Source organism: Gasterosteus aculeatus, chromosome 1 (assembly GCF_964276395.1).
Source record: "Gasterosteus aculeatus chromosome 1, fGasAcu3.hap1.1, whole genome shotgun sequence".
In the NCBI taxonomy this organism is placed as follows: Eukaryota; Metazoa; Chordata; class Actinopteri; order Perciformes; family Gasterosteidae; genus Gasterosteus; species Gasterosteus aculeatus.
In genome coordinates this window covers 26919207-26944997 of record NC_135688.1, presented here as the reverse complement: position 1 = coordinate 26944997, position 25791 = coordinate 26919207, and the positions used below count along the sequence as shown (strand labels likewise).

Sequence of the window (25791 nt, the reverse complement as noted above, 5' to 3'; positions counted from 1 at the left end):
GCCTCGTCGGCGCTGAACGCAGTGCGCGCTCCCGCGACGTACATGCACGGCTCCGCAGAGCGTCTGTAACACCTGAGCGGACAAACGGCCCCGACGAGTTTAACGGGAAATAAGTTCAGAAACCGTTGTTTTGCCGACAGACTGAAACTAAGCACCGGCGACACGGTGCGTGTGTCCAGCTGGGATGTTTGTACTTCAGACGGTTTCAGGTGAGTTTTAATTCAACGTTTTTAATTAAATGTGGTGGGAAAACGCGACCAGCTAGCTGGCGAGCTAACTAAGCTAGCTTAATTAGCTAGCTGGCGAGCTAACTAAGCTAGCTTAATTGGTATATGCTGCTCGTAGTTTCCGGCCCTTTGTTTCACCGTCATTCCGTTAATAGAAATAGTGAAAATGCATTTATTTTATTTATTTTTTCTGACATTGGTTACTTTACTTTTAATGGTACGCATTAATGCGAGTAATGCAGCACTTCCCCCCCCAAAATATATAAGAATCATTTGTATATAAATGAATTCTTTACATAGGCGGGGGATTATTCATGGGCATAGGCCTGGATTTAAACTATTAACACTTCTGTCTATTGTTGGATGAGGTGAAGCGGTAATATTAAATCTGATGATCAATGAATCATGTAAATATGGTTTGTCTCCCTCTGCTGGGGCTCATTTTAGACTTTTCTAATATAACCAGCTTTAGTAAATGAACCAATTTCTTGATTTTCTAAGAAGAAACATGAAGTTCATTTTATAAAATCAGCTATTGAGAATATATTCGGCTGCATTTTTTTTAAAGCAAAGTATAAATAATCCAGGCTGTTATTTTAGTTCCTGTGTGCGTTTTTCAGGTGTTCATCTTGGAATAAATGAAATTGCAGAAGGACACAACCAAGAGAGATCTCTTCCTGCGCCCAGCTCTCCTCCGTCATCTCCCAGCTGCAGCTCCACCCAAACACGGCCGCCAGCCGAATCCCCTCTGAGGTCTCCCTGGGTGACGGATGGTCGGATGGAGCAGGACCCGGATTCCCAGCAGCACCACCACGAGCTTCAGTCGAGTCCTCCATCTCGGCCCTACGAGGAACTCTTCTGCAGCAGCCAGGGCTCCCACGCTGTGGGCCCTCTGACCGGCGCCCTCGTGACCTCCTGCGGGCCACACAGCGATGTGGTGAAACAAGGTTTCCTCGGGAAGCTGGACCGGAACCACAGAAGATATTTTGTCCTGAGAGCAGGAAGTCACACCGGGCCAGGCCGACTCGAATGGTACAAGAACCAGGAGAAGTCTGCTGGTAAAGCTGCGCTGTCTGGCTCAAGCAAGCTGGGGTACGTTCAGTCCACTTTAACCAATTTAGGATCTTCAAGGGGCTTCACGTTGACTCCTACGATTCGCTAAATGTAGACGAGGGATGTTTTTGATACGCGTCAGTAATTTGTTTGACACCCTGAATAAATCCACTGCCTTTTTGGTCGTAATACACAACGTTCATGCTGGAAGTTAAAGAACCCTGAATTGTTTTTACCATTGACGCTGATCTCCTATCAGTCCCACCTGGTAGCTCTGAAACGTGTTAACAGAAACGTTGGCGCAGGCAGTAAGCTGCAGAAGTTACTGGACCTTTGATTCACTGTGGGGGTTTACGTCCCCCCTCACAGGGTGATGTACCTGAGGTGCTGTCTCGGTGTGAGTCGGAGCGGCAGTTCTAGGAAAGGTCACACGGTGGCGCTGTATGCCAAGGATCAGACCATGGTGCTGGTGGTGGAGGACCAGTGGGAACAAGAAGCCTGGTACCTGGCCATGAGGAAACTGATGGAGGAAGAGCGGAAGGATGAAGAGCGCGGAGAAGGATGTGATGAAGAGGATGACGGCTATTGCACCCTTCCCTCCGCTGCTTCCTTCAAAGAGGTTTGTTTTCCCCCAAGCATTCGATCTATGGAGACGAGGTGACATTTTAAGGTATTTACAGTCACCTCTGTTACTCATGAAGGGATCATTCTAAGCTAATGAAAACACAACCGTTCTTAATTGAATGAGAACATAGTAATGGATAAAATATATCTGATAATAAATCCACCAGAAAGCTTCTAAAATGCAGAGAACTTGGTTTTGATCTCCTCAAAATACCTTTTACTGAAATGTTTTTCCAGTTTCTTGGTGACGGACACACTTGTATTCCACAGGGCAAGTATGTCGTCATCATCCCTGAAAATATCAATATAAACACTACAAATACAGCCAAAAGAACAGTTTAACATACCTAAAACCAATGAAAACACCTCGATGGTCCCTGCTGGAGACCCGGGCCGTACGGCGGGCCCCCTAAAGGGGAGCGAGGCCACGAGGAACAGAACCAGGACTGCTTGTAGCCGTCTGGCTCCTGCTGCAGTGAAATGAGAGGTTTTCTAAAGGCCCCCAAACGGAACCAAATAAGAGTTCCTTACTTTGTGCTCCCAGCTTTCCACCAGGTATAAATACTCCTGCCCGCTCTTTGCCTCTGCCCCCGTCCCCCCGTCTCAGGTGTGGCCCGTCACAGTGAGGCCCACAGGTCTGGGCTGTACCAAGTCTCTGTCCGGGGAGAGCCGTCTGTGCCTCACAGCCACGTCTCTCATCCTGGTCAGAGTGACGGCGTGCAGCGATTTGCCGTCGCTCACAATACCGCTGCTCAGCGTCCGGCGCTTTGGTCACTTGGACGGTTCCTTCTACTTGGAGCTCGGCAGGTCGGCACCAAATGGGCCCGGAGAAATCTGGATGGGAGCAAGAGACCAAGGTGATGATGAACTGAAAGGTGTGGCTGTTTCACCAAGTTGTGCCTCGCCACAGGACCCTGACTTCTTGTCTGCTCTGCACAGGGAACCCGGCAGTCGCCCATCGCATTCACGAGGTGGTTATTGAGACGGTCCGGACGCTCCGAGCTCTTCCCGACTTCAGCCGCTCACCGGCCTCCTCCCGCAGTCAGCTTCAAGCCCTCCTGCCTTCAAAACGCGGCCGACCCAAATACAGAGACAAAGCGGTGAATGTGAGGCCGCCCGGTGCTCGTCCGGCGCCGCTCCTCAGGAACCCTGAAACCCAGACGAGTCCCCCTGAATGTCCCCTCCAGCCCGACAGACCACACCGCACGCAGCCTGCGTCCACTGCGGGCTCTGCCTCACACCCCGGCCCTCTCGCGTCCCCTCGGAGCTCCACGTCCGAGACAGACGACTACGTGGAAATGAAGACGGACCAGCGCGTCCCAGTGGACCAAGGGAGGGACAGAGGCGCTGCCATGGCGACGGGGGACCTCTGCAGCGGGAGCTGGAACCCGGGCGAGGCTCAGCGTCTAGGTTACATGATGATGTCACCGCCAGGAGGACACGGTTCACCTGCACTGCCTCAGGACGACTATGTGACCATGGCGAGCCCACAAAAACCCAACGCACAACCTCGCCCTTCCTCCTCCTCCTCTTCCCTCCAGACGTCATTCGACAGGTGAGATGAACTAAAATCCAGCCAGTGCAAACTCGACACTTCCTCCGTGTTTGCCTGTCGTCTTGATGAATTCACATCACGTCGGTTTCCATCAGTACTCAGACTCTCTAAGCCGATCCACGTTTATAACGTTAAGCTCCCAAGAATAAATATTAGGAATATAATGTTTAATGCCTCTCACGTCACAAAGCTGTTATTTTGGGCTGTAAAAATAAAAGTGACTTTACTGGCTTCTTCTTAGAGCTCTGACCAACTGCAAAACGATGACATATTGTAACAGGAAATGTTTGGCGGCCACGCAGGAAACTTTTTAAATGTCAAGAATGAACTAAGAGGTTCTGTTAAATCTATTTCCAGCCACGACTTGTATTAAACATTTTTTCCTCCTTCTTAATTTGTTTGTAGCTTTACTTCGGACAGCTCCTCTCCTCTGCGCGCGTCGCATCATCGGACCAACGAGCACAGTCCTCCACGCCGCCTGGTGACCTCGCTCCAGCAGTCGGAGACGGGAGCCGGCCAATCACAGAGGAGCATCCGCTGCTCCAGCCAACCACAGGAAGCAGCAGAGAGCTGCTCGTCTCCTGTGAGGAGCGTTGATCCGTCTGCCGCGATGACTCAGTTTGTCCCAAGTGGACCAGACCATGCCGGGCCGGGCCGAGCCAGCCGAGCGGCCTCGGACCAATCTGGTAGAAGATGGCGGCTGTCTTTGTGTCTGCCGGCCTGTCTGCTGGCTGAGGACGGAGACGGATTGTAATGATCGTTCTTCTGGTGACCTTCTAGTTACAGCAACGTATGAAAGAATAATCGATGGAATATTTCAATCAACGGGGCTTAAAAGGTTTAAATATGTTTAATATGTATTTGTCTGTAAATTCACTGTCTGTTTGGTTTCAGTTTCTACATCTTCTTTGTTTTTCCTCGTTTGGATTAAATTGGGACTTGAAGCACTTTCACTGTTATATGAAGAAGTAAAAGAATAAAGTCACATGAAAGCAAATGTTTCTTAAGCCCTTTATTGATCAGTAACCAAGGTGATGGAATCAAGAACAGTGAATAATAAAGAATTAAAGAAACTCTATTGGTCAATAAGCTGCTTTCAGTTTAAATACTGCTGGTTGCTTTTCTTTGCCAAGTGGTTTCCTGTGTCGTCTTCATGATTCTGTCCTAACGGTACCAACTCATTCAATACTGAAACGTTGTCCTTGTTGGGAATAGTTCTCTCCACGTGTATTTTACTGTGAACTAACCATCCATCACAAGGACTTTCACTTGATGGTCGATTTACATAAAATATGAAGATACTGGGGAGTTTTTCCTGTGTCTCAATGACAAAGACTGAAATAAAGTCACATTCATTCTTCAATAAGATGAAAAAGTCTTGAGACATGTAATTTCTACAGTCCAGGTCGGCCTTATATTACAAGTATCTTAACTTTTATATGTTATGTTTATATGATTTAATTTAGGACTAAAGAGGATTCCTAAGAAAACTACAAAATCAATGTAATTAATCTACCTGTCAGAGGTGGAAAACTTGTTCTCCGTATTATCTGCTGTGGTTGTTGAATATCAAAAGATACTTTGTATTCTCCTCTTCAGGTTTGTTATGAAGGTCTTTCCAGCTCATGAACTGATGACCTTTGGTCTGTATTAGACGTGGACGTTAAAGCTGAGATACAGCCCGTTTACACATTTCGTTTGTTGTCTTTGTTGGTTCACAGAGGAAAGACAGGAGGTTTTGGGCGAGGATCAGAGGACCTCAAGGTCGAATCATTCATAGTACAATGCAATGGCAAAAGAGCTGCAATATGCACAGTGAAGCTGATTAACAATTAAGGAACTTGAACTTCATCATAAAGATTCCACCTAAACTCATCTTCAGTTTTTGCATAACCCCCTAGGTTCACTTCTCTGAAACAACCAGTGGGGACAAAGCCCCCACTACTACCTCCACGGTAGCGCACTCAAGACTTGGCAGTGGTGGGATTTGAACCCACTAGCACTTACAGAGGTTTTGGCCCCCTGCACCACTACGCCACCAGTCCTGCTCACAACTGAGAAACTTTATTTCTCCTATTTAACCGTGAGAATGTGAGTTAAACCTCAAGACTTGAGACAGCAGCTCTTCAGCTGAGCTACCTCGCCACACACTAAACAACTCTTCGTTTCTCGTATCAAAGACTTAATTTCTTGTATTTGACCTAGAGATTACGAGCTAAACCGCAAAACTCCTTCAAGGAACGTCTGCTCAAAGGAGCTTGAACCAACAACCTCAGACAGCAGGTTGGAGCCTGCAGCCCTTCGGTTTTTCCCTTGTGCTATTCAGCCACACGCTTCATAATGTCTCTGTTTCTCCTATTAGACTTTGGGATCACTGACTTAAACCTCAAAAACACTTCAAGCTCTGGGACGTTTGAACCGTGGACCATCCACACCTCAACCTTCCTGTTATCTCCCTGCACTGTTCCACCGCACACCCACGCCGCTGGACTTTGTCAAGTCGATGAGACGAACCTCAATACTCTCATAGACTCACAGGCTGGAAGCCACATCCGTTCCGTACCGTTATAAGACAATTGCAGGTCAGGTAAAGTCATAATATGACATGTCGAATAAAGTCATAGTTGATTTCACTACTTCTATGAATTGCTGTTGTTTATTTCACAAGTTTTATACGTTAAAGAGCTGCATGTTGGCGGTGTGACCCAACAGCTCAGTCAGTTAGCAGCCTGCGTGCTGATGCCTGAGAGTGAGAAGTGGAGGATCAATCCCGACTCCCCTGTGGAGTAAACCCATCTGGGCAGAGCGAAAAACAAATGCCAGAAGAAATGGGCAAGTTCGACCTTCAGGGATTAGCTCACAAAGATGAGGAGAACCAACACACGGCACCCTGAGGAAAGAATCCCAAACGTGGCTCAGGAAGGTGGGGTTTGATCCTGATGCACGGTGGAGTTTAATGTTCCTGCTGTGAGATCTGCAACTCTTCTAGATGAACTGGCAGGTGGAACAAATTACTGGCTCAAAGTGATCAATTCTTTTAAAATTCAGCTGTTACTTCTCAGAGTAACTGCAGAAGAAACCCGTCGTCCTCTGGGCTGGAAACTGCGCCCTCGTGTGGTGAGAAGAGGAGCACAACATAAGAAAATCAAATTCACATACTTGTATAAATACATCAAATACAACAAGTTGTCCACGTTTTGATGACTGATAGCAAACTACATTAGTACATTTGTACTAATGGCACATATGTCATATGTCATAAAAATAATGTGAAATTAACAATCTGTTAAACTCGACAAGGATGTTTCTTCACGTTAATAAAATGCTAGAATGTATTTAAAGATTTCTTGCGTGGGCCCTTTTTGCATTTGTTTGCCTGTTGGACGCTTTGAACCTGCCTTAAGACGAGTAAAAACCTCATTTGCATTTCTGCTTTTGGGGTCAAGTGCCTGTACTCCTCAGACGGGTTTGCCCCACAGGAGCAGCACATGTTCTTGCGTGATTCAATTTGGTTAAGTTTTTCAACTCTGGTGAAGCCAAATCGGAAAAAAAATTAATCAAATAATTGTCATGTATGACTTAAGTAATTCCAGCAATACGATCAAACTAACAATATCAGTATATTCTAAAAATGTTCAATTATGTCTAAAAAAAAAAACATTATGGCAAAACTTCAAATAGTGGAAAACGTCATTACAGCTGGAGCTCTGTGACGGATAACGGCAGATTCCAGGTGACTTAAGCAATGTACTTTAACCAAGGAGAGACACCAGTCAGGGCCCCCCCTATGAATTATGGGTAAGGAAATCAAAACGACATTGGAGCATGTGGAACAAACCATTTTATGTCATTACAAAAGCTTGGCACAAAGTCAGTTGAGAATTTACAAGGAATATTACAGAATAAATACTGTGTTGTTTTCTTTACAAAATAAGCAGTCCTGACTACCATCCACTATTCTGATGTACAACGTGAGGAGTATTCAAATGTGAAGATAGATAAAGCGTACAAATGGGGCAGAAGATGAGGACCAGAAAGGAGTGTGTGAAATGACGAGTGGATGCTGTGCCGGCTGTGGTTTGTTGACAAGAGTTCAGCTCTGTTTAAAAAAACAGACACCACGCGGTGTCTTCAGCGACACCGCGTGGTTTCTGCTGCCATCTAAGAACCCCAAACAATTTCCCGAAGCACAGGAAGGTCCTTGTGTCGGAAGCATCTGGTGGCCCCCGTCTTCAGGTCAGCAGCAGGTTTCTCTGGAGAGGAGTAAGTGAGATGGATCAAAATCAATAACCTGTCAATATGACGGATTTATTTCATAGTGTTATGACCCCTTAGAAATTGACCACTGTGACCAAAAAGAGGAGTCTTATCCCACCCACACATGTCAAATATCACATGTGCTAATTGGCTAAATGACCCTTTCCAGTATATGGGATTCAGGGGAGACATCTTTACATTGCTGCAGTTTGGACTCAAAATAGCTTCGTCACTTGCTGGGACGATGTTAAAAAACGAACTATTGGTGGGTACGGTGATGTGCAGTCACCGGTTTGCACGGATCGCTGTGGAGGTACAGTTCAGCACCTGAGTGCAGCCGCTCCTCCCGCTCTCCTCAGTCGTCCTTCTTGTTGTCCAAGAGCTCCTGCGTCTGCTGGGCCAGCAGCCTCTTCGCCGCCAGCTCCTTCTTCAGCGCCGCGTCTGCCTTCCGACCTTGGTAGATCTTTGCCCCGGCGAACGCCAAGCACAGCAGCAGCGTCTTCAGGGCCAGGATGTAGAGGAGGAGGGGGACGTTGTCCAAGGCCTGAGGACGGACAGTTAAGCGTTTGAGGAGGGCACAACCGAGGCACATTTCTGAACAGCTGCTTAGATCTGACAAATGCCTGAGGGGGAAGGAAAAAGGAGGAAGAAAGCTCTGGAACGTTCGGGGACCCTGGAGAGGTTTCTCCCTCCCTCCCTCCCTCCCTCCCTCTCAGCTGTCAGAAAGGGAGGTGGAAGTGGATTTAGCTCCAAAGACGGGAGGCGGTGTGTGACGGAGACGAGCAGCTGCATACCATGTTGCATTCTGGGCTTTCATTTGCAATAGGTCATGCACACCGTTGTCGCTGCCAAAACTTTATTAAAACAACGTATGATGAGTTGTCAAGCCATGTTCCTAAACACTAATCCGTGAAGTGCCACAATGTTACATTCATTCCATTGCCAACTAGTGCGTTACCGGTTATTCTCAATGTATTACCATGCAAATTGTTGCAAAAGTGTCCCACGTATAAACGCCTGATCACACAACAGGGACGGATGAAGGAACGGCAGCCGCGTGACAGTCGTAGACATTGTTATACCGTCACTTTTAATTAACACCCATTTGGGTAACTTTAAATGCGAAGTTTGTGACGGACAACGCGGGGCACGCAGCAGCGCTCAGCTGTAGCATCGTTAGCATTATGCTAGTGGCCGTTATCGCGTAACAGCAAAGTGCGCAACAGGTATTACCCATACAGACATAGGATGTATAAAACAGTAGTCATGAGTTTATTTACCTTCCAGTTGATCATTCTAACGGCTGGAGTGTTGACGTATCTTATTTACCGAGTCAGCCACAGACGTCTTAAAGCTCCTTTCAAGAAGGCGGGGCTTGCGGTGACAGCCCAATCGAGTGGCAGTTTCCGTTGGACGTAGACTGCTGCATTCATGTAAAACGTGGACTAAAGTGTTTTACGTGTCTAGCAATCATTATGGCATTCATTTATATCCACTTTGTGTGCATACATATGAGCTGAGATAGATGAGATTTATCAAACTGTATTAACAATATTTTAGTTATTGGTTTCAATGGTTGTTTATTGATTGTGCTACATACTTTACGTTAACTCCCACTGTCATGAATGCATCATAACTGGCCTTGATACAGACGACCACCTGCTAGGTTCTTGAAGTAGGATAAAATACAACCATATAGAGATTTTCTTTGGGCCAAATGTGTTTAATTGGCATTCTTATTTACATTTATATTTAGTTAAACAATAATACAATTTTGGACATACGGAACGCGCTGAACTCGTCAATGCACATTGAGGAACATACCAGAAGAGGGCAGTAGTGAGTCAGTTAACCGAAAGTAAAACACCGTAACTTCTCACCGAAGAAGAACCCGCACTGCGCATCAACACTGTGTCAAATAACAAGCACACCGCTATGCTATAAAGTGCGCGTCCTGCTTGTCTCGCAGCATGGCTCTAGTTCCGTACGTGGAGAACCCGCTACCGGCTCTCTCCAAGCTCCACAACTCATCGGCGCAGTTCCGGTTCGCCGACCGCGACCTCCGCCTGGCGCAGGACTGGAAGAGTCTCGGGGTGGCCGCGGTCGTGTGGGACGCGGTAAGCGAGGCGATCCGTGTGCAACGTCCGGTCTCCCCCCCTCTCCCCTCCCCTCCCCGTACCGTCGTTATGACGTTTTCGATTAAACGCGTGTGACGCGTGTTTTCCAGGCCGTCGTCATGTGCATGTACCTGGAGATGGGCACGTTGGAGTTAAAGGGGAAAGGGGTCATCGAACTGGGAGCCGGCACCGGACTGGTGGGCATCGTCGCGGCCCTGATGGGTGAGTTTACTGTCCGGTTGGAAGACAAAACAGATGTGAGTAACGCAAGTGTGAATAGGGTAAAACGTGTCACACGTCCCCCCCCCCCCTACACACACACACACACACACACACACACTGCAGGTGCCAAAGTGACCATCACTGACCGAGAGCCGGCCCTGGACTTCCTCTCCGCCAACGTGAAGGCCAACCTGGCCCTGGACTCCCAGGGGTCAGCGGTCGTGTCCGAGCTGAGCTGGGGGCAGGACCTCGATCGCTACCCAGCCGGGGGGTTCGACCTGGTCCTGGGGGCGGACATTGTCTACCTGGAGGACACCTTTGTGCCGCTGCTGCAGACCCTGGAGCACCTGTGCTCGGACACCACCGTGGTGCTTCTGGCCTGCAAGATCCGCTACAAACGAGACACGGACTTTCTGAGCATGCTGAGGAGGCAGTTCAGGGTGGAGGAGGTCTACTATGAGACACAAAGGGACATCCATGTGTACAAAGCCTGGAAAGTGTCCCCCAGAGAGGACTTGTGATGACTGGGTGTCCGATCCATTCAGGTTCACTGCCTTCTTAGTTGTGGTAATTCACTGGGTTATTTTTTTGTTTTTTTTGCATACAAATAAAGATGTTTAAAACAAATATTACCAGAAACACATTTATTAACAGCTGCCAAAAATGTAATATGTGAATAGCTCTAACGTAATGCACTGTATCATACACGTTGGTGCTGACATTTAGAAATTGTGAATACAAAATGAATGAAAAGCAACATTAAAAAATAAAAGCATAGTGATGACTAAATAATACAACATGGCATTCCACTATGACGAAAATATACTTTTAGTTCAGTGTGTCTGTCCCAAGTCCTTTTTGATTGGGTCACACTTTACGATCCTTGGAGGACGTTTTGAAAGGTGCAACCGAGCCGAGATTTAACGCTCCACACGACCAGCGACGTCTGATTAAACGCAAGCCGGCGCCCGAAACAACAATACACGCATGTACATGTTGTGATTCACTGCGCTCTAGCAGCAGAACTTTGAAGTAAAATCTGAGAGGCACCTTGTCAGCGCAGGCTGGGCCGGTATGCATCGTGGGACGCGTGGCATGATTGTGTGTGCAAGGAAAGTGCGGCGGCAACATTGTAATCCTAAAAATCTGAAGCTGGAGACAAAATGACATTAAGGGGACCCGATATCTCATATTCGCAATAAAAAAACTAGGAATATATATATCCCCCCCCCCCGTAACAAAACCGCGTTGAGGTCTCGCCAAAAGACCCCATAATACCAAGAGATCCATGGATCCAGTTACGGTGCGTCGCCAAAATGTGCAGAAAAAGATGCTTTGGGGACAAGTAAGGCTCATTATTTTTGTTCTTCATTCAAAACAAATCCAGGAGTAAATACAATTTATTTAAAAAACGGATGGAAAGTCCATAGTACAAAAAAACGCTTCTTTTAAAATACAAACTCTGCAGAGTCACCATTTTGTTTACATAGTCTGGTGCATGGACAAAATGTATTTTGTATTTAATCAAATTTGTCTGGATGAATTGATTCCGGGGGCAGTTTCCTACGGCTGTACCGAGTGTTTGGTTTCCCCATTTGAAGCTCCGAAGCACTTCCAAATGTAGCCGAGACTCTGCTTCCCTTTTCAAAAAGGAAAAGTGCAGTTTTTTTTGTATTGTGGACATATAAATAAAATTCATGGCGCTGTTGGATTAGACTGCTACGACTGGTCGTTGCAGATGTGGGAATCCAATGTTTCTCATAAAGGCTAAACATCTACAAATAAAATACTTGACCTTTTCGAACACACAAATCGGGCGCAGTCACACGCCGCCACCACTGTAACATACGTCAACAAATACAGAAATAAACAACGCTAAATTAAAGCCAGCAATTGGAATGAAGCTCCTGACGCACCGGAACAGCCCCGGACTTTACCGTAACCTACGGCGACCGGCCGGAAAGCAGATCTGCTGGAAATGTTGGGAATCAAAAACAATGAGCCTTAGTTACGTGTCAGTACACAAACGAGGGATCCCGACTTTGGCCTGTCCGTCATGTTTCTTTAAAGCGGCATTTGACATGAAAACCCATTTAAAACTCCGCATAAATGGGAGACTTTTTGTTGTTGTTGTTGCTGCTCTGGTCGTATCAAGGCAAAATGAAATAAAGTTTAAAAAAAACAAAAAACATTTTGCAGCAGACGATCCAATACATAATAAAACAAAACACCGCTAAAAGTTAAAATGTCCATGACGCAGCCCATCTACAGTTCAAAGCATTAGTAAGTAACAGCTGTTAATGCAATAGTACAACAAACGATGCACACGGAGGGAAACCTCTCCGCGCGAGCCAAGAGTCCCGGGGAGATGCAACTGTAAAATGTTCCGTCCCCGCTGGCGACGGTTTGGCGAGCAGTTCCCCCGTTGCTGGTGATGTCGCCCCCCCCCCCAGTGACAGAGCACGCGTCCCTTTCGGCGGCGCCGGAGAGTCCGGAGCGGCCCTCGTGGTTCTCGTCTCCCGACCCTTTGCCGCGAGCACCCTGTCCGGCGCGGCGTGGTGACCTCAGCACCCCGCCCTGAACGCCGCGCTTTGGTGGAGAAAACAGAATTGCGGTTTTCGTAGAGCGCGGGGGCGGGGGCACGTTTTTTTTTCCCCCTCCTCTTCCTGGTGAGTCATTTTTACAGATTTTTCAGCAGTTTCTAAAAAGAAAGCCAAAGTAGAAAAGGGTGGTGGGGGGGGGGGGTTGGCATCCGGGTGCATGGCTCTCTGCTGAGTCTCTGTACATGGGGACAGTCGGGCCCCGGTCGAACCCCCGCCAGGCGTTTGGGGTCCTCTCTACTCAGATTTGTGGCAGTACAAGTCTTTGAGGGCTTTGAGTTCCTCGATGAGGGTTTTGTTCTGGTTCTCCAGCACAGCCACGCGGTTCTCCAGACACTTGACGTACTCCTTCTTCTTCCTGCGACACTCCCGGGCGGCCTCCCTGTGCGACATGAGGACAACGCGTGAGCAGATGTCTGCGGTGGACGTCTAAAACGTGCACTAATGGCTACCGGAGACGGTCACCATGGAGACAAAACACACACGGCCCGTCAGCGACTGAGAACTCCCACCTGTTTTTCATAAGTCGGACCTCCCGTTTGCGCGTGACTTCCTCTGTGCCTCCTCCCGAGCCCAGTGCGGGGGACGTTGCCATGACCACCCCGGGGGTGATGGCGCTGGTGGGGGCCGTGCGGATCTGGTAGGCCTGGACGTCCCCGGAGGAGGCTGACGGACACGGCGGGACGAGCACAAAGCGGTTGTGATACAGACATTCGAACAGATTCGCGCCGACGGAAAACGGCGTGCTACAGCAGAGCGCTGCGTGACCTCATCCGCTCACCTTGTACGACCACCTGGTTGCTCGGCACTAGGATCTGCTGCCCGTCGGATGTCTGGGCGTACTGCAGGATGGTGGCGCCACCCTGGCCGGCGTTGGCCATGGTCAGTGTCTGCATGCCCTGCACGCCATCCGTGCCGTTATTGGCCAGCTGGATGGCTCCGCCCTGGGTGATGGCGACTGCGGAGGGACGTTGTGTTCGAATCAAATCTCAAGCGAGCATTAGCGACGTTCTCCGATATCCAACGGTCGTGCGAATGGAAAATGGCAATACAAGCGCTCAGCGGCGAGTCCACACAAGTCCATCCCTTTAAAAGTCCTTTCCCAAACACGCGTGATGCACGTGTGATTACATGTGAGACTACAGAGAGCTAGAGGGCATGTTTCAACAAAAAACCCAAGCTTCCTATGTGGCGGTATTTAAAAGTACTTACTGTACTGCCCACTGCTGGTCTGGTAGATGGGGGTGGGCATGGTGACCGTGGTGATGGGGGGGGCCGAGTCGTCTTCCGACTTCTCTTCCTCAATGCGAGGCACCGCTGGAACGTCTGATGACAGATCGTTGAGAATCTTCCTGAAAAAACAACAACAAAAACAAACAAACAGTCAGAGCGTCAAAAAACAAGGGGCGTTTAATCAACAAGGCATTCATTATTGGAATGAAAGCGCTCTTCTAGGTTGATTACATATCCGAGATACGGTGTCGCACAGACCTATAAGAGGGTCGCCTGGACAGGATCTCTCGCCTCTTCTGACAATCTGTGACACTTTCTACGGACTCCTGAGAATCTTCACTCTCACCAACGGTTGAAATCTGCAAGTGAACAAAAAAAAAAATCGTTATACTCTTATTTTAAAATGGGACGCCACATGTTTTGTACGTGCAAGACCGGAAGAAGTATGAAACGAGGTGGTGGCTTCTAATCCCATGTGGTAAGTCAATTCAAACCAATGGAAAATTCTGTTCCACGTACGTCTGGACTTATTGTTGATTAATGAAAAATGAGTTAGCTGCGAACGGCAAAGAACTCGTAGCTGTGTTCTCACCTGTACCGTCTGGACCTGAGGGGACTGGATTACGGAGGGCTGGGCCGCTTGGATCACTCCGTGCACTTGGACCGTCTGACCATTAGGTAGCTGCACTAGTGTGACGGTGGAACCACCGGTTGTCAACTGGCTGGCTGCTATGGACGCCTGTAACCATGACAACACACTCTCATCCAGTCGCTGGAGATATTGCTCTGATTTTCAAGGAGGTCGTTCAAAGTGTTGATTAATGTTTACCTGGGTCAGAGTGATGTGCTGGGCCTCAGACTCGGACACAACCGTTTCACCACTTTGCTGTGTGTCTGCACCAGCCTCCATTGTCATTTAAAATCTGAAAAAGCAAGAGACTCCTTACTTGTATATGCACCAACATGCTTGAAACAGACCCGTGCGGCACAAAAACAGTGATCCGGGTGCTTAAGGTGTGCAGGAGGGGAAAAATAAAACCTGTGTAAATCGTGCATCGCCCCACAGTTGATGTGCAGGAGGAGGGTGTGGCTTAGCATCACGGGCTAGCATATCATTTATTTGTTAACGATCAAGTAAGTTAGGTTTAATAATTAACACAGTTTACAAGCATGTGGCACAGATATATTCAGTGACATTTTAACTGGTCTCGCCCTTCCCGTTAAACGCCGGAAGACTAAAGCCGACTCATCGGCTAGCCTGGAGTCACAGCTAGCACGAAGCTAGCTAGCTCGCGCTTCATTGATACCGTTAGCATGCTAACCAGCTAACGTTAGCTCGGGGGAAATGCATTGCAAACACATTTAGCCGCCATTTATTCAAAATCGCCCAATCTCTAATCCAGCTCATTTTTTCCGGCTTTTTAAAAAAGGCTCGTCTAGCAGCTCGGCACTTTGCAGTAAAATCAAACTGTTTTACAACCTAATAACGCATTAATGCAACTAATACCGCCGAGGTGCTAGCGGTGAGCTAGGATGGAGGGAAATGCATGCTTAGTATACCAGTTATGTTTGCAACTAACGTTAAGGGATTCTTTCTCCCACTTTCACTGACGAATTTGTTGGCCACACACTACGTGAGATCGACACCGTGTAAAACGTGAATTTACTTTACGCGCGCCATTGCTTCTGCAACTTACTCCTAAACAGTTTATTAAAAAAAAAAAATCCAACCTCCAAGCCCACTCCCATATTAATACCTATGTCTCAGCCGTGTTGAGGCAGCGAGACCGGCAAAGACTGACTCACTTTGAGAGCCTCTGCAACACCGCCGCCATGATCTCTTTGTTGGCTTTGTGCGGATACGAGGCTCGAATAACTTCTCTGGGCAGCCATCTATCTGTTTAGCAAACATCGGACGCGTATCCTCTTACCAACACAGACTCGCTTCGTCACTCCCGGGTCTACGGAGCTCCACTTTTATTCAGACCGACACGTAAGAGACCGCGTCAGGCTACACCTCCGTCGCGTCACCGAGAACAACAACACGGAGAGGAGGACGAGGGAGACGACGACAGCGAAAATCAGCTCGGTCGACCGCAGCCGAGTCCGAACGGAGAATGCCGGAGAAGGACGAAGGCCGCCGAGGTGGCGATCAAAAATCACGGCGACGGCCGAAGAAAGATTTCGAGCTCCTCGAACGTATCTGAGCATGCGCCGCATTGTAAAATCAGGAATCTATAAAAGACCAAATAATGGGCAGATATGTTTGATCTAAATAGTAATTTACTAGAGATAATCATCATCATAACAATAATAATAATACGTTATTGTGTAAGTGTAAAAGAAACCTTTTAGAGTTATTTATGTAAATGTATTTACTCATATAAAATATACATTTTAATTTTAACACTCGAACGCTTTATAAAAACACTCCAAATTATGCTATGTCGATATAAAATGGCTTGTAATTCACAAACAGCATTTCTCTTGTGGTCCACACGGTGGCAGCAAAACTCTTTATTTCCCCTCACTATGAGCGCCAGCAGCACCCCGTAACATGTTCCCCCCCCCCAAGCTTTATAGATCAGTTATCTGTGAATTGGATTGATCCTAACTGTGACATTGGCTTTGTATCACCAAACCATATTGGGATTTTAATGAGAAACCTATGTACTATTTACAGCTCTCGTGATTCACATTACATTTACTTCTCCTTGGTTGTGCCATTTAGCCATAAAACTTGCTCATTAACTCTGTCACTAGGTGTGTGTGTGTGTGTCAGGACTGGTGGTGCAGGACCGAAATGGCTTCCAAGCTGTGGCAGCTGGTCAAAATCCTGCAGGGAAAATGAGACTTCAGGCCAATTTACGACCATCATCTATGTGCGAGGTCATTTTAAAACAGTCACACACAAGCACACACACGTCAAACATACTCATCTTTGCGTATGGAGTGAATGCCTTCACCATTTGTGCAACATATTCATTGCTGACCGAACAAATCTTGTGCCCTTCACCATGAAAACTGCCTCTATTTGCAGTTTTACATTTTGGTACTTCTCTATTCAAAGTGAAGTGCCGATAATGAATTGTTCAGTCACTCATTCATCATTCAAACTCATCTCACATATCATAAGTACGTGTCACAAACCAGCCTCCTCAATCCGTTCCAGAGTATTAGTCTATAACTTGATTGCACATTGATTTCCCTCAATAATGAGCGCCAGAGGATAGCCTTAGAGAAGCCTAATTAGCCTGCAGTGGAGCGGTTTACTGAATATGCACATTACGTCCGTGCACATTCGGAGTGTTTGCAGTGTTTCAAAAAGAGAAAAATAAAGAAAATCACATCTAAAGTTTGTGTGTCTGTTTATATTTTCTCATTGTTTTGCACACAGCAAAAATAAAATCCCCATTCACCAATTCATACCAAACTTTCATGTGATAACAATTGTTTCTAGGATTTTGACAAACACAACCGGGTGAACAGCTTCTTGCATCATTATTTTAAAAGAACACTGGCCACGTTTATTAATGTAAAGAAGGAGAAAAACAGCACTTTTCATTCCAGAAGCAAGTAACAGGCATTTTTGTTTTAGCATTTTCTTTTATATTAGCATACAATTATTTCAAATGTTGCCAATTAATTTTCTGTGGGTTGACTAATCTTCACGGCTCCAAACCTTGTATAAATACATTTTAATGTGGTTCTCTCTCAGTCACTGAAACCCAAAGTGTTTCACATCCGTCGTCGAAAAAAAAACACATTCATCACATCACAATCACGTCTTCTGGGTGCCCGTCAACGTGGTCGCCGTGTGTGGTGAACGACGGCGCATTTCTGATTGGGAACTGGTGAGTTCTGGCACAGAATGTGTGATCGCGCGGTTCCCCTGAGCCCTTCGCGCCAAACGACCCCCGGGCTGTAAATCACAGCCGAAAGCACCGACAAACAGCCGGAGTGAAGCGACCACGGACGTCCAAAATGGTGGAGGAGGAGGAGGAGGTGGAGGAGGATAGGAGTTTAATCTTCAGCATATGAAGTGGGGACCTGACTCCAATCCAGAGCCCCATCCCTTTCTCTTAAACCCAGCTGTCAAAGACCCGGGCTTAACACAAGCCTCCAGAAACCCATCGACGGCCCTATGACACTTTCTCCTTCGCCAGTTCTTTCTTCCCTCGGTTTCCGTTGCCTCTCCTGGCGCGTTGTTTTTAACTCGCACGGTTGTACGAAATCGCAACCCTTTCCAGATCGTTATCTCGCCCCCCCCCCTCCCCGAACTGCAGCACAATATTGAGCGTATTGCCGAGATGCCTGATATGTTATTTCATCATTGCAGTCCGATTTTAAAAGCAGTCCTCAATCAAAGCGAGGGGGGCAAATATCACACCTGCCACTCAAGCAGGGCATTATGGGAGATAGCATTGCTTGGGGGGGCATGCAGGGGGGGCCACGAGGCTTCGTCCAGAGAGAGGCTGAATATGGAGGCGGTGGGGAGGGGGAGGGAGGGGTTGGGGGGGGTGAAAGACACGCGGTGCATTTGAATACTGCTGACCTTAAATGCACGCTCTTCATTGTGGGTGGAATTACCTGAACCGCATATGAACCAGTCGCACCTGGCAAAGGTTGCCATGGATACCGGGCCCCACAGTCTGCCTCCCTCCATCGTGCACGCGCACGCACACACAGAGGGCTCTCAAACCCGAAGACGTGAGTTTCAGAGATACCCAGCGAGCAAACGTTGTGCGGCTGAGGTGCAGCATCGAGCTGCGGCTGCGAGGCGGGAGAGTTATCTAACACGCCGAGATTGTGCTGACCCGGACCTCCTGCTAATCTAGGCTGCGGGCAACAACGTGTATTGGGCGATCGCAATCAATCCGTCAAGGTGTCACCTCCCTCCCTCCCTCTCTCTCTCCATCCCCGCCTCCCCCAGCCGCAAGGAGTTCTTTTTCGCCTGCGTCCCTCCCCCCTGCCTCCTCCGCCTGACCGTCCTTTCTGCCTTTTCTTAAAGGTTACCCTTCGAGTCCGCGCTAATGCAATATTCAAATGATCGTAAAATACCTGGAAAGAGTCGTTGGCGCCCGGATGTTATTTTAAGAGATGCACACAAAACTTTGCTGTTCGTTGAGGCCGAGCATAGTTTTTAGCTGCAGCTGTAGCCTGTAGAAACGTTCCATCCATTGACGTGCAAAGATGTTCACTGTCTGGTTGAGCGTTCCATGGCGGGTACCGTGATTGGGATTCAGACCAAACTCACGGACAAGGCCTCTTTTAGAATATCCTAACCGGCACTTTAAAACACGGCAGCGATGGTCGCCAATTTCCCCCCGTTCCTTTTAAGCACTGTCTTAAAACACTTTGGTGTGTCTTTATGGTTCTTTGGCTTCAGGCGGGCTCTTCTTACCGCACTCTGCCGCGTTCCGTCTGAAGCCGTCTCGTCCAGCGCAAGTTCAATGTCAGAAGGGCAAAAAAAAAAAACGCTGACACTTTTTGCACAGAAAGTGCATTTTGATGTACGACTTATACCAGCCTGTTTTTATCCTCAAATGAAAATCGACACCCCCCCCCCCCCTCCTCTTGTTGCTGTTTCTCTCTCTCAGTGAGGCAGTAGGAGGGCAAGACAGAAACACACCCATGATGGGCTAGGTGCTGGAGTGTGTGTGTGTGTGTGTGTGTGTGTCTGCGCTTGCTGCAATGCTCCTTCCCGTCACAACATGTCATTCTGGACACTATGACTCCCAACAGAGGCAGACACTGCAGCCCACTGACACAGAGCGTAAGGTCATCTGTCAAACAGAGAAGGCTACTGTGTGTGTGTGTGTGTGTGTGTGTGCGTCCACCAAAGCGTTGCCCGTGTTTCTCCTCCATCCAGGCTCCAGATAACATGTGTTTTTTTATGTGTGTGTTTCGCACATGCAGCATTGTATATTTCTCGGGCTGCGAGATACGGCGGAATATGAAGACCCTGGGAAGCTGTCATTCACGCGGTCAGCTCACAACACCCCCCTCCCCCTCCCGAACCCCCCCACCACTCGCTCTCATCCCTCACCTCCTCTTGCTGCCCGAGTTCAGAAGTTGCCATGGCTACCGGCGTCCCGGTGGGAGCGCGATGTGCTCTGGCCCCCGAGCCGTCGGAGCAAGCGTGCTCGGCAGGAGTGGAAGGGAGCAGGGGGGGGGGGTGTTGACCTTTGACCTGGTCTTACTAATGGAGAAGTGAAGTGTGTGTGGGGGGGGGCAGGGCTGTGCAAGGGTTGTAAATTTGACTGATCCTCGCTGGGGATTGGCGCACGGGGGTGGTGGTGCTGGGGTGGGGAGGGTAGGGGGGGGGGGGGGGGGGGGGGGTGGCCTTTGAGCTCCTGAGCCCGGCTGCCTCCCGGATCTCAGAGGGGCCCTGGGCGAGCGAGATAGCCGCCCTCTAATCCGCCGACTCCCTCTCACCTGCCCCCCCCCCACATCCCCCCTCCCGCCCCCGTGTTTCCCCAGATAGCGCATCTTCTTGTGTCAGATCTGTGCAGCTGTCACCGCCGCTGCTTGTAAGGACGATGCTTTGTGGCAGTTTGCGTGTGCACGCGCGTGTGCGTGTGTGCGTGTGTGTGTGTGTGTGTGTGTGTGTGCAGGTCACAGCGAAATATCACAGTGAGCAATGGAAGATGTGAAGGGGGGCTTTTAAAATCCGCCCCCCGCCCTCTAAAAGAGAGGAAGGTACCCGTGATTCTAGAGATGTTGCATATAGCATGTTACTTATGATTAATAACATATTTCAGACATGAAGAGTCGGGGTGTTTGCAATTCGCTAGAAGAGATATAATATCTGTTTATCTACAAATGTTTCATTTAACAGAAGGATCTTCTCTTTTTGATTGGCTGCTGACCTTTAATAAAAACAACAATTGATTTCATCCATCCAGCTTTGCTCAGAATGTTTTTTAATGCGTTTTGTTTTCTTGGTCTCATGGACACTCCACGAAACACGGGATGAAACATATATATCTTTATATAAATCCATAAACTCAAGTACTTGATCAAACATGTTTTGCAATGTCTTTATATTTATACTTTTTGCACCTCTTGACCGCGGAACATTTGACTTTCTAACCACGCAGCGTGCATATTCAATGCGCCAAAACCCGCCCCGGAGCTCAGAAAAGCGAGAGGAGGCAGAAATATTTGTGCCAAGAATGAGAAGCCCGAATGTGCGTTTCCGTGTCTCCTCACAAGGGAATAGGGGACAGTCAGGAGAAGGGTTATTTACTGGGCGGCCCAGGCGACCTGTCCGTCCTCACGTCCGGCCCCGGCAGATTAAGATGCAGCCGCTGGCGGCTGCCAGAGCTGGCTGAGATTGATGGGGAACACTGGGCCACAGAGGCCCTGCAGAATCGCGAGCAGAGCCTGTGGGTACCGACACCAGCTCCTCTCTCCTCACTTCTCTCTCTCTCTCCCTCTCTCTCTCTCTCTCTTGTCACCCTTTTTTTCCTTCTTTTTTTTCTTCTTTACTGACTTTTCTTTATCGCTCTGTTGCTCTTTCTGGCATTTTTTTCCTCTCTCTGTCACTCTGCCGCTTTCAGCATTCCATGTTCTCTCTGTCCGTCTGTCACTCTATCGCCCCACTGTGCCTCCCAACCAGTCTCACCCCCCCCAGGAAGACGCTGTCTCAGCAGCTTCGGATGTCATGAAACTGCAGGTGCATTATGTGTGTGTGTGTGTGTGTGTGTGTGTGATGCTGAGGGATAAAAGTGAGGGGGAACGCGCTCTAATAAATAATCTGATGTTTTGCAGGGAAAGTTAGCTGTGTCTGTCTGGTGTGTGTGTGTGTGTGTGTGTGTGTGTGTGTGTGTGAGCGCTAACGTGGATCAATTGCAGCTTCCATAAGCTGTCTGCACAGCTGTGGAATTGCCGAGGGGAATAAAAACAGCAATTATCCCAGTGTGTCAACATCTGCACGAGTGTTGATACTTTCCAGTTATTTGAAAGTAATTCTAATGTTCCAGTCGTGGAAGACGGAACGCATGAGAATGGAAATGGACGCTGTCTGTGTGTGTGTGTGTGTGTGTGGACGCAGGATGTGTGTGGACGCTGTACAAACTGCACTGGCAGGGTTTTTGTTGGAGTCCCCAGGGCAGAAGACGCATGAGTCAGCGGCCAGTAGGATTTATGGCCAATTGATTAAATTAGCATTTGTTCTGCTACTGGGGCAGCAGCCTGTCAGTATAAACACACTGAAACACACACACACACACACTCACACACTCACTCACTCTCACTCCCACGTGGGCAAACCGACATGCACCTGTACACCGACCGCAGTGAAGGAACGCGGAGGGAAAGAAACAAGACAATGAGGAAAGAGAAAAGAAAAAACGAACGACACAGAAAGGCAGTAGACAATTAGCGGTGGTGTCAATAAGTCAACGTGATTAACATCGGGATCGCCGGGATGTAAATACCGGAGGAAACACACACACACTGCGCTTCCTCCCGTAGCGATCTTTCATGCGATACAGCGCGCGAGCAAAGGGCGGCGCACGCAGCGGGCTCGCCGACAAGCCTTTTTTATGACATTCATCAAAGCCATCTGCCATTTTCCGCTCAATTAATTTGTTATGGGAAGTGGGATCAATTAAGTGCGTGGCGTAATGGCTTTATATCCTTGTTTCCCTTTTATAGCCCAATATTTTTCCGCGCTCCACTCTGGCATGAAAGGGCGAAATCGATATCCGCGGCTGTTTTACCCTCCTGAGGACTAATACGTTTTTGCCACTCTTCCTGGCATGATAAACTGGGCCGTAATGAGGGGTTAGGGCGATGGGACGGACTGGACGCGGACCCCCCGCGCTCCATCCAACCGGGCCGCGGCGCCTGATCTGCCGTTCATCTCCTCCGGATGGCAGGTGGAACTTGTTTCCTGCCACTTGACTGCACAAGCGGCAGTATCAAGAGGGATTGACCCTCGGCCTCCCTTATCACCCGTGGTCCCGCCGTAGCGATAGCGAGTGGCTTAGAGGACGGCGTGTGATAAGGACAACGGGGCGGGACCGCCGGTTTGACAGTGACGGGTGGAGCGGCGGCGGCTCGTGGCGGCATTAGTACAAGTGTCACGGGGCGCGCGCCTGTACTCGCCTCCTCACCTCGACCCCTGCCACGTATTGATCGGCCTCCCATTAAGCCTAGCTGATGGGGCTTGATGATATGACGAAGGAGTGGGGGAGCGAGGCGGCCGCCTTTAAGTGCGTGCACGTGCGTGGCTTCCGAGCAGGCTCAGGGGCCGTCATTACTCCTGGTTGCGGGCCTGGTGACATTGCCGTATTGATTTTGACATCTGGTTGGGATGCGCTTTAGGGGCCAGATCTTAAACCAAGGCGACCAAAGTGTCACCCAGTTTGTTTTGTCGCAGGTTACCGGCGCAACCAACCGGCACGTTGTGACTCTAAGGGGTGTTTGTTGCAGACTTAGGTCGGACCGAGGTCCGAACCAGGACGTCCACGAACTGAACACTACTCTGAAAAGCTGAGGCTGTCAGAGTGTAAATCTCTGATTTAAACCCATTCAAGATTCCTGCATGGTCCACCTGCACCACACACACCGGAAAACACCTGGAAGAAGTGCTGAGTCTCACTCAGTTGCTAATGTTGCTTGACAACAAATAGATGCACACACCTCCCATAACAAAAAAAGACAACTCGGACACACTGAGATGCTAATTGGTGAGGTTTTCAGGTAATGGAAGACATGAGCCAGGGTGGCTGTTTCTCACCAAACCCCTGATTGCTGCAAAGACATAGATGACATCACCTTTTACCAAACAGCCACCTCAAGCTAGTAAGAAAAGCGACCGGACCAAATCCGTTCTCACCCTGCCATGAAAAAGTGCACTACTGCTAATGTTTTTTCATTTACTGGTTTGGCTTCCACCTCGCCGTCACAGTCTCCCAAGTGCATTAAAGCGGTTGTTCCTGCACCGGCAAAACGCAATTCATCACTTGATGGATGATGACTTAATTTCAGAAAACCCAGCGTCGTAGCTCCAAGTCAAAGCCGTTTCATACGTATTGAAAGCAGCTGCAGTCTAGCGGAACCGAAAGTGAAAGAAATCAATGGACGTCTTCGGCTACTTTTGCCCGCCACTCTTCCCTTAGTTTTTGTTTTAACAGTGCACGGTAATAGAACGCTCGAAAAGGTGCCCATTATAGTTTTTTTTTAAAACAATGGGGGTGGGGTGGGGGGCTGCGAGCTCTGGGAGGCGAGACAAACACAGCGGCTCCAGACACGCAGAGCCATTGGTGGGCTGATGCAGGGAAAACAAATGACACTGGTATTAACATTTAAATATGTATATATCAGTGCTGCGTTGATTCATTCAGACATTCATTTAATTTCTGGAGACAAATAAGGCCAATAACGTTATGTTACCTAACGTGTTTTGTGGGAACAAAAACACCCATTATGTGCGAGGTCATGCTAAAAAGCGGGGCGGCAGAAAAGGTCAGCAGGGCACAGGTTTTATTCAGCCGACAGCAAAGTCAGATGAGCGCGCGGGGGGGGGGGGGGGTCTCCTATTAGGACGAGCCGCGGATTAAAACTCCATCGATCCGACTGTAATTTATTTATCAATTCAACAAAAAATTAAACATTGACCTCAGTCTTTGAAAATCCCCTCTTTTAATCCTGCCGAACGCGGTGACTCGAATACCAAGCGAGCGAATGTGGGGCCCTTCATTGGAGAAACTTAAACAAGTGGTGGGGATGGGAGGGGGTGAGGGGGGCGAGGGGGGGGGGGGGGGGGGGGGGGTTCTTTCTTCCTCGCGCTTTAGAGTTCAAAAGCACGACCATTAAAAGCTCCACACTTCAAGCTCCTGCCTGCCGCATCTCCCGAAACCCCCAGGATTCCTGCTTCTGGCAATAAACAACGGATCCATTCCTCGCCGCCGCTCCTTCCTCCTCCCCCATCCGTATTCTCCTCACTCCCGCCGCTCCTCTGATCTTTTCTTTCCCTCTCTGGCTATCACTGGGTGCTGTCTTCCAGGGTGCTGTTACACACTGTAACTTTCTCACCACCACATCAAAGCCGTCGCCTCTTCTCCCCCCCCCCCCCCCCCCCACCCCCCGCCACCCCGCCGCCCGCCTCCCTCCCTCTTGCCGGTTACAGATGTGCATGAGTTTCTCTAAAAAAAATCCTGCTGACAGCAATAAAAACCAAACACTCATCGCATCATTATGAAAGCTTCATCCTTCAATGCCCCCCCCCTCCAGAATAATGTGGTTACCTCGCTGACGCTCATGTCAAACGGCCTCTCCTCCCTCGTCCCCTCACCTCAACGCCCTGCTCTCTGTCATCCTCCTCACCCCTTCCTGAACCCTCCCCATGACCGGCCCTGTAATCCAATTAAAAGCACATTAGGGCCAAATGAATAGCAGCAGATTCAATTAGCCGCTGACGAAGGTTGCCTCGGATGGCCGGCCGCCTGTCGGACGCCGCGGATGGGGGGGAGTTGAGCGCCGTTTTGCCTTTGGCCCCCGCCGATGTCGAGGGGGTGGTGAGCTGACGTGTGCAGGACCGTAGTCACCTCACGCGCCCCCCCACGTGAGCTACACGTGGGTACTTAGGGGCTCGTCTCTCTCTCCCGGTCGTAGTCGGCTAACTAGCCGGCAGCGTCATTCTGTGGAATGTTCCTCAAAGCGGAGACATTACTGCTGCAGATGAAGACAAATCACCGGCAGCTCTGCGGCGCTCCTCGTAGCGTTCACGCAACCCCTCTCGTTTTTTGTGCTTCAGCTCCTCTCGTCTCCCCCCCCCTCGCTCAAGTAACTGGATGCAACCTTTTACTGCTGCAACCTCCCAATGTGCACAGTCAGCAGAGTAGTCAGCGTAACCCACCGTGGCATTTGCATGGTGTGTCTGCGTGAGT

At 48.9% G+C, this 25791-nt stretch overlaps 3 protein-coding genes across 6 annotated transcripts; 2 read left to right on the top strand and 1 right to left on the bottom strand.

The window, feature by feature from the left end:
• The first annotated feature begins 11 nt into the window (after positions 1 to 11).
• LOC120825564 (uncharacterized) lies at positions 12 to 4456 on the top strand. 2 transcript variants are annotated; one of them, XM_040187227.2, is made up of 6 exons: positions 12 to 209; positions 848 to 1319; positions 1650 to 1899; positions 2512 to 2761; positions 2844 to 3459; positions 3865 to 4456. In XM_040187227.2, the coding sequence occupies exons 1-6, from the start codon at positions 185 to 187 to the stop codon at positions 4211 to 4213; spliced, it is 1962 nt and encodes a 653-aa protein (XP_040043161.2). In that variant the 5' UTR covers positions 12 to 184; the 3' UTR covers positions 4214 to 4456. The 2 variants fall into 2 exon arrangements, with proteins under 2 accessions (XP_040043161.2, XP_040043171.2); XM_040187237.2 differs by having other exon boundaries at positions 33 to 209; positions 878 to 1319.
• Positions 4457 to 9345: 4889 nt separating this feature from the next.
• On the top strand, positions 9346 to 10682 carry mettl21a (methyltransferase 21A, HSPA lysine). The gene is made up of 3 exons (XM_040181524.2): positions 9346 to 9833; positions 9944 to 10055; positions 10179 to 10682. The coding sequence occupies exons 1-3, from the start codon at positions 9687 to 9689 to the stop codon at positions 10574 to 10576; spliced, it is 657 nt and encodes a 218-aa protein (XP_040037458.2). The 5' UTR covers positions 9346 to 9686; the 3' UTR covers positions 10577 to 10682.
• A 2-nt stretch (positions 10683 to 10684) lies between these two features.
• Positions 10685 to 16120, bottom strand: LOC120822114 (cyclic AMP-responsive element-binding protein 1). 3 transcript variants are annotated; one of them, XM_040181491.2, is made up of 8 exons: positions 15695 to 16120; positions 14718 to 14811; positions 14481 to 14627; positions 14147 to 14247; positions 13868 to 14007; positions 13437 to 13613; positions 13168 to 13321; positions 10685 to 13037 (listed from the first exon to the last, which is right to left on the bottom strand). In XM_040181491.2, the coding sequence occupies exons 2-8, from the start codon at positions 14802 to 14804 to the stop codon at positions 12893 to 12895; spliced, it is 951 nt and encodes a 316-aa protein (XP_040037425.2). In that variant the 5' UTR covers positions 14805 to 14811; positions 15695 to 16120; the 3' UTR covers positions 10685 to 12892. The 3 variants fall into 3 exon arrangements, with proteins under 3 accessions (XP_040037425.2, XP_040037444.2, XP_040037435.2); XM_040181510.2 differs by having other exon boundaries at positions 15820 to 16089; XM_040181501.2 differs by having other exon boundaries at positions 15646 to 15932.
• Positions 16121 to 25791: the final 9671 nt, after the last annotated feature.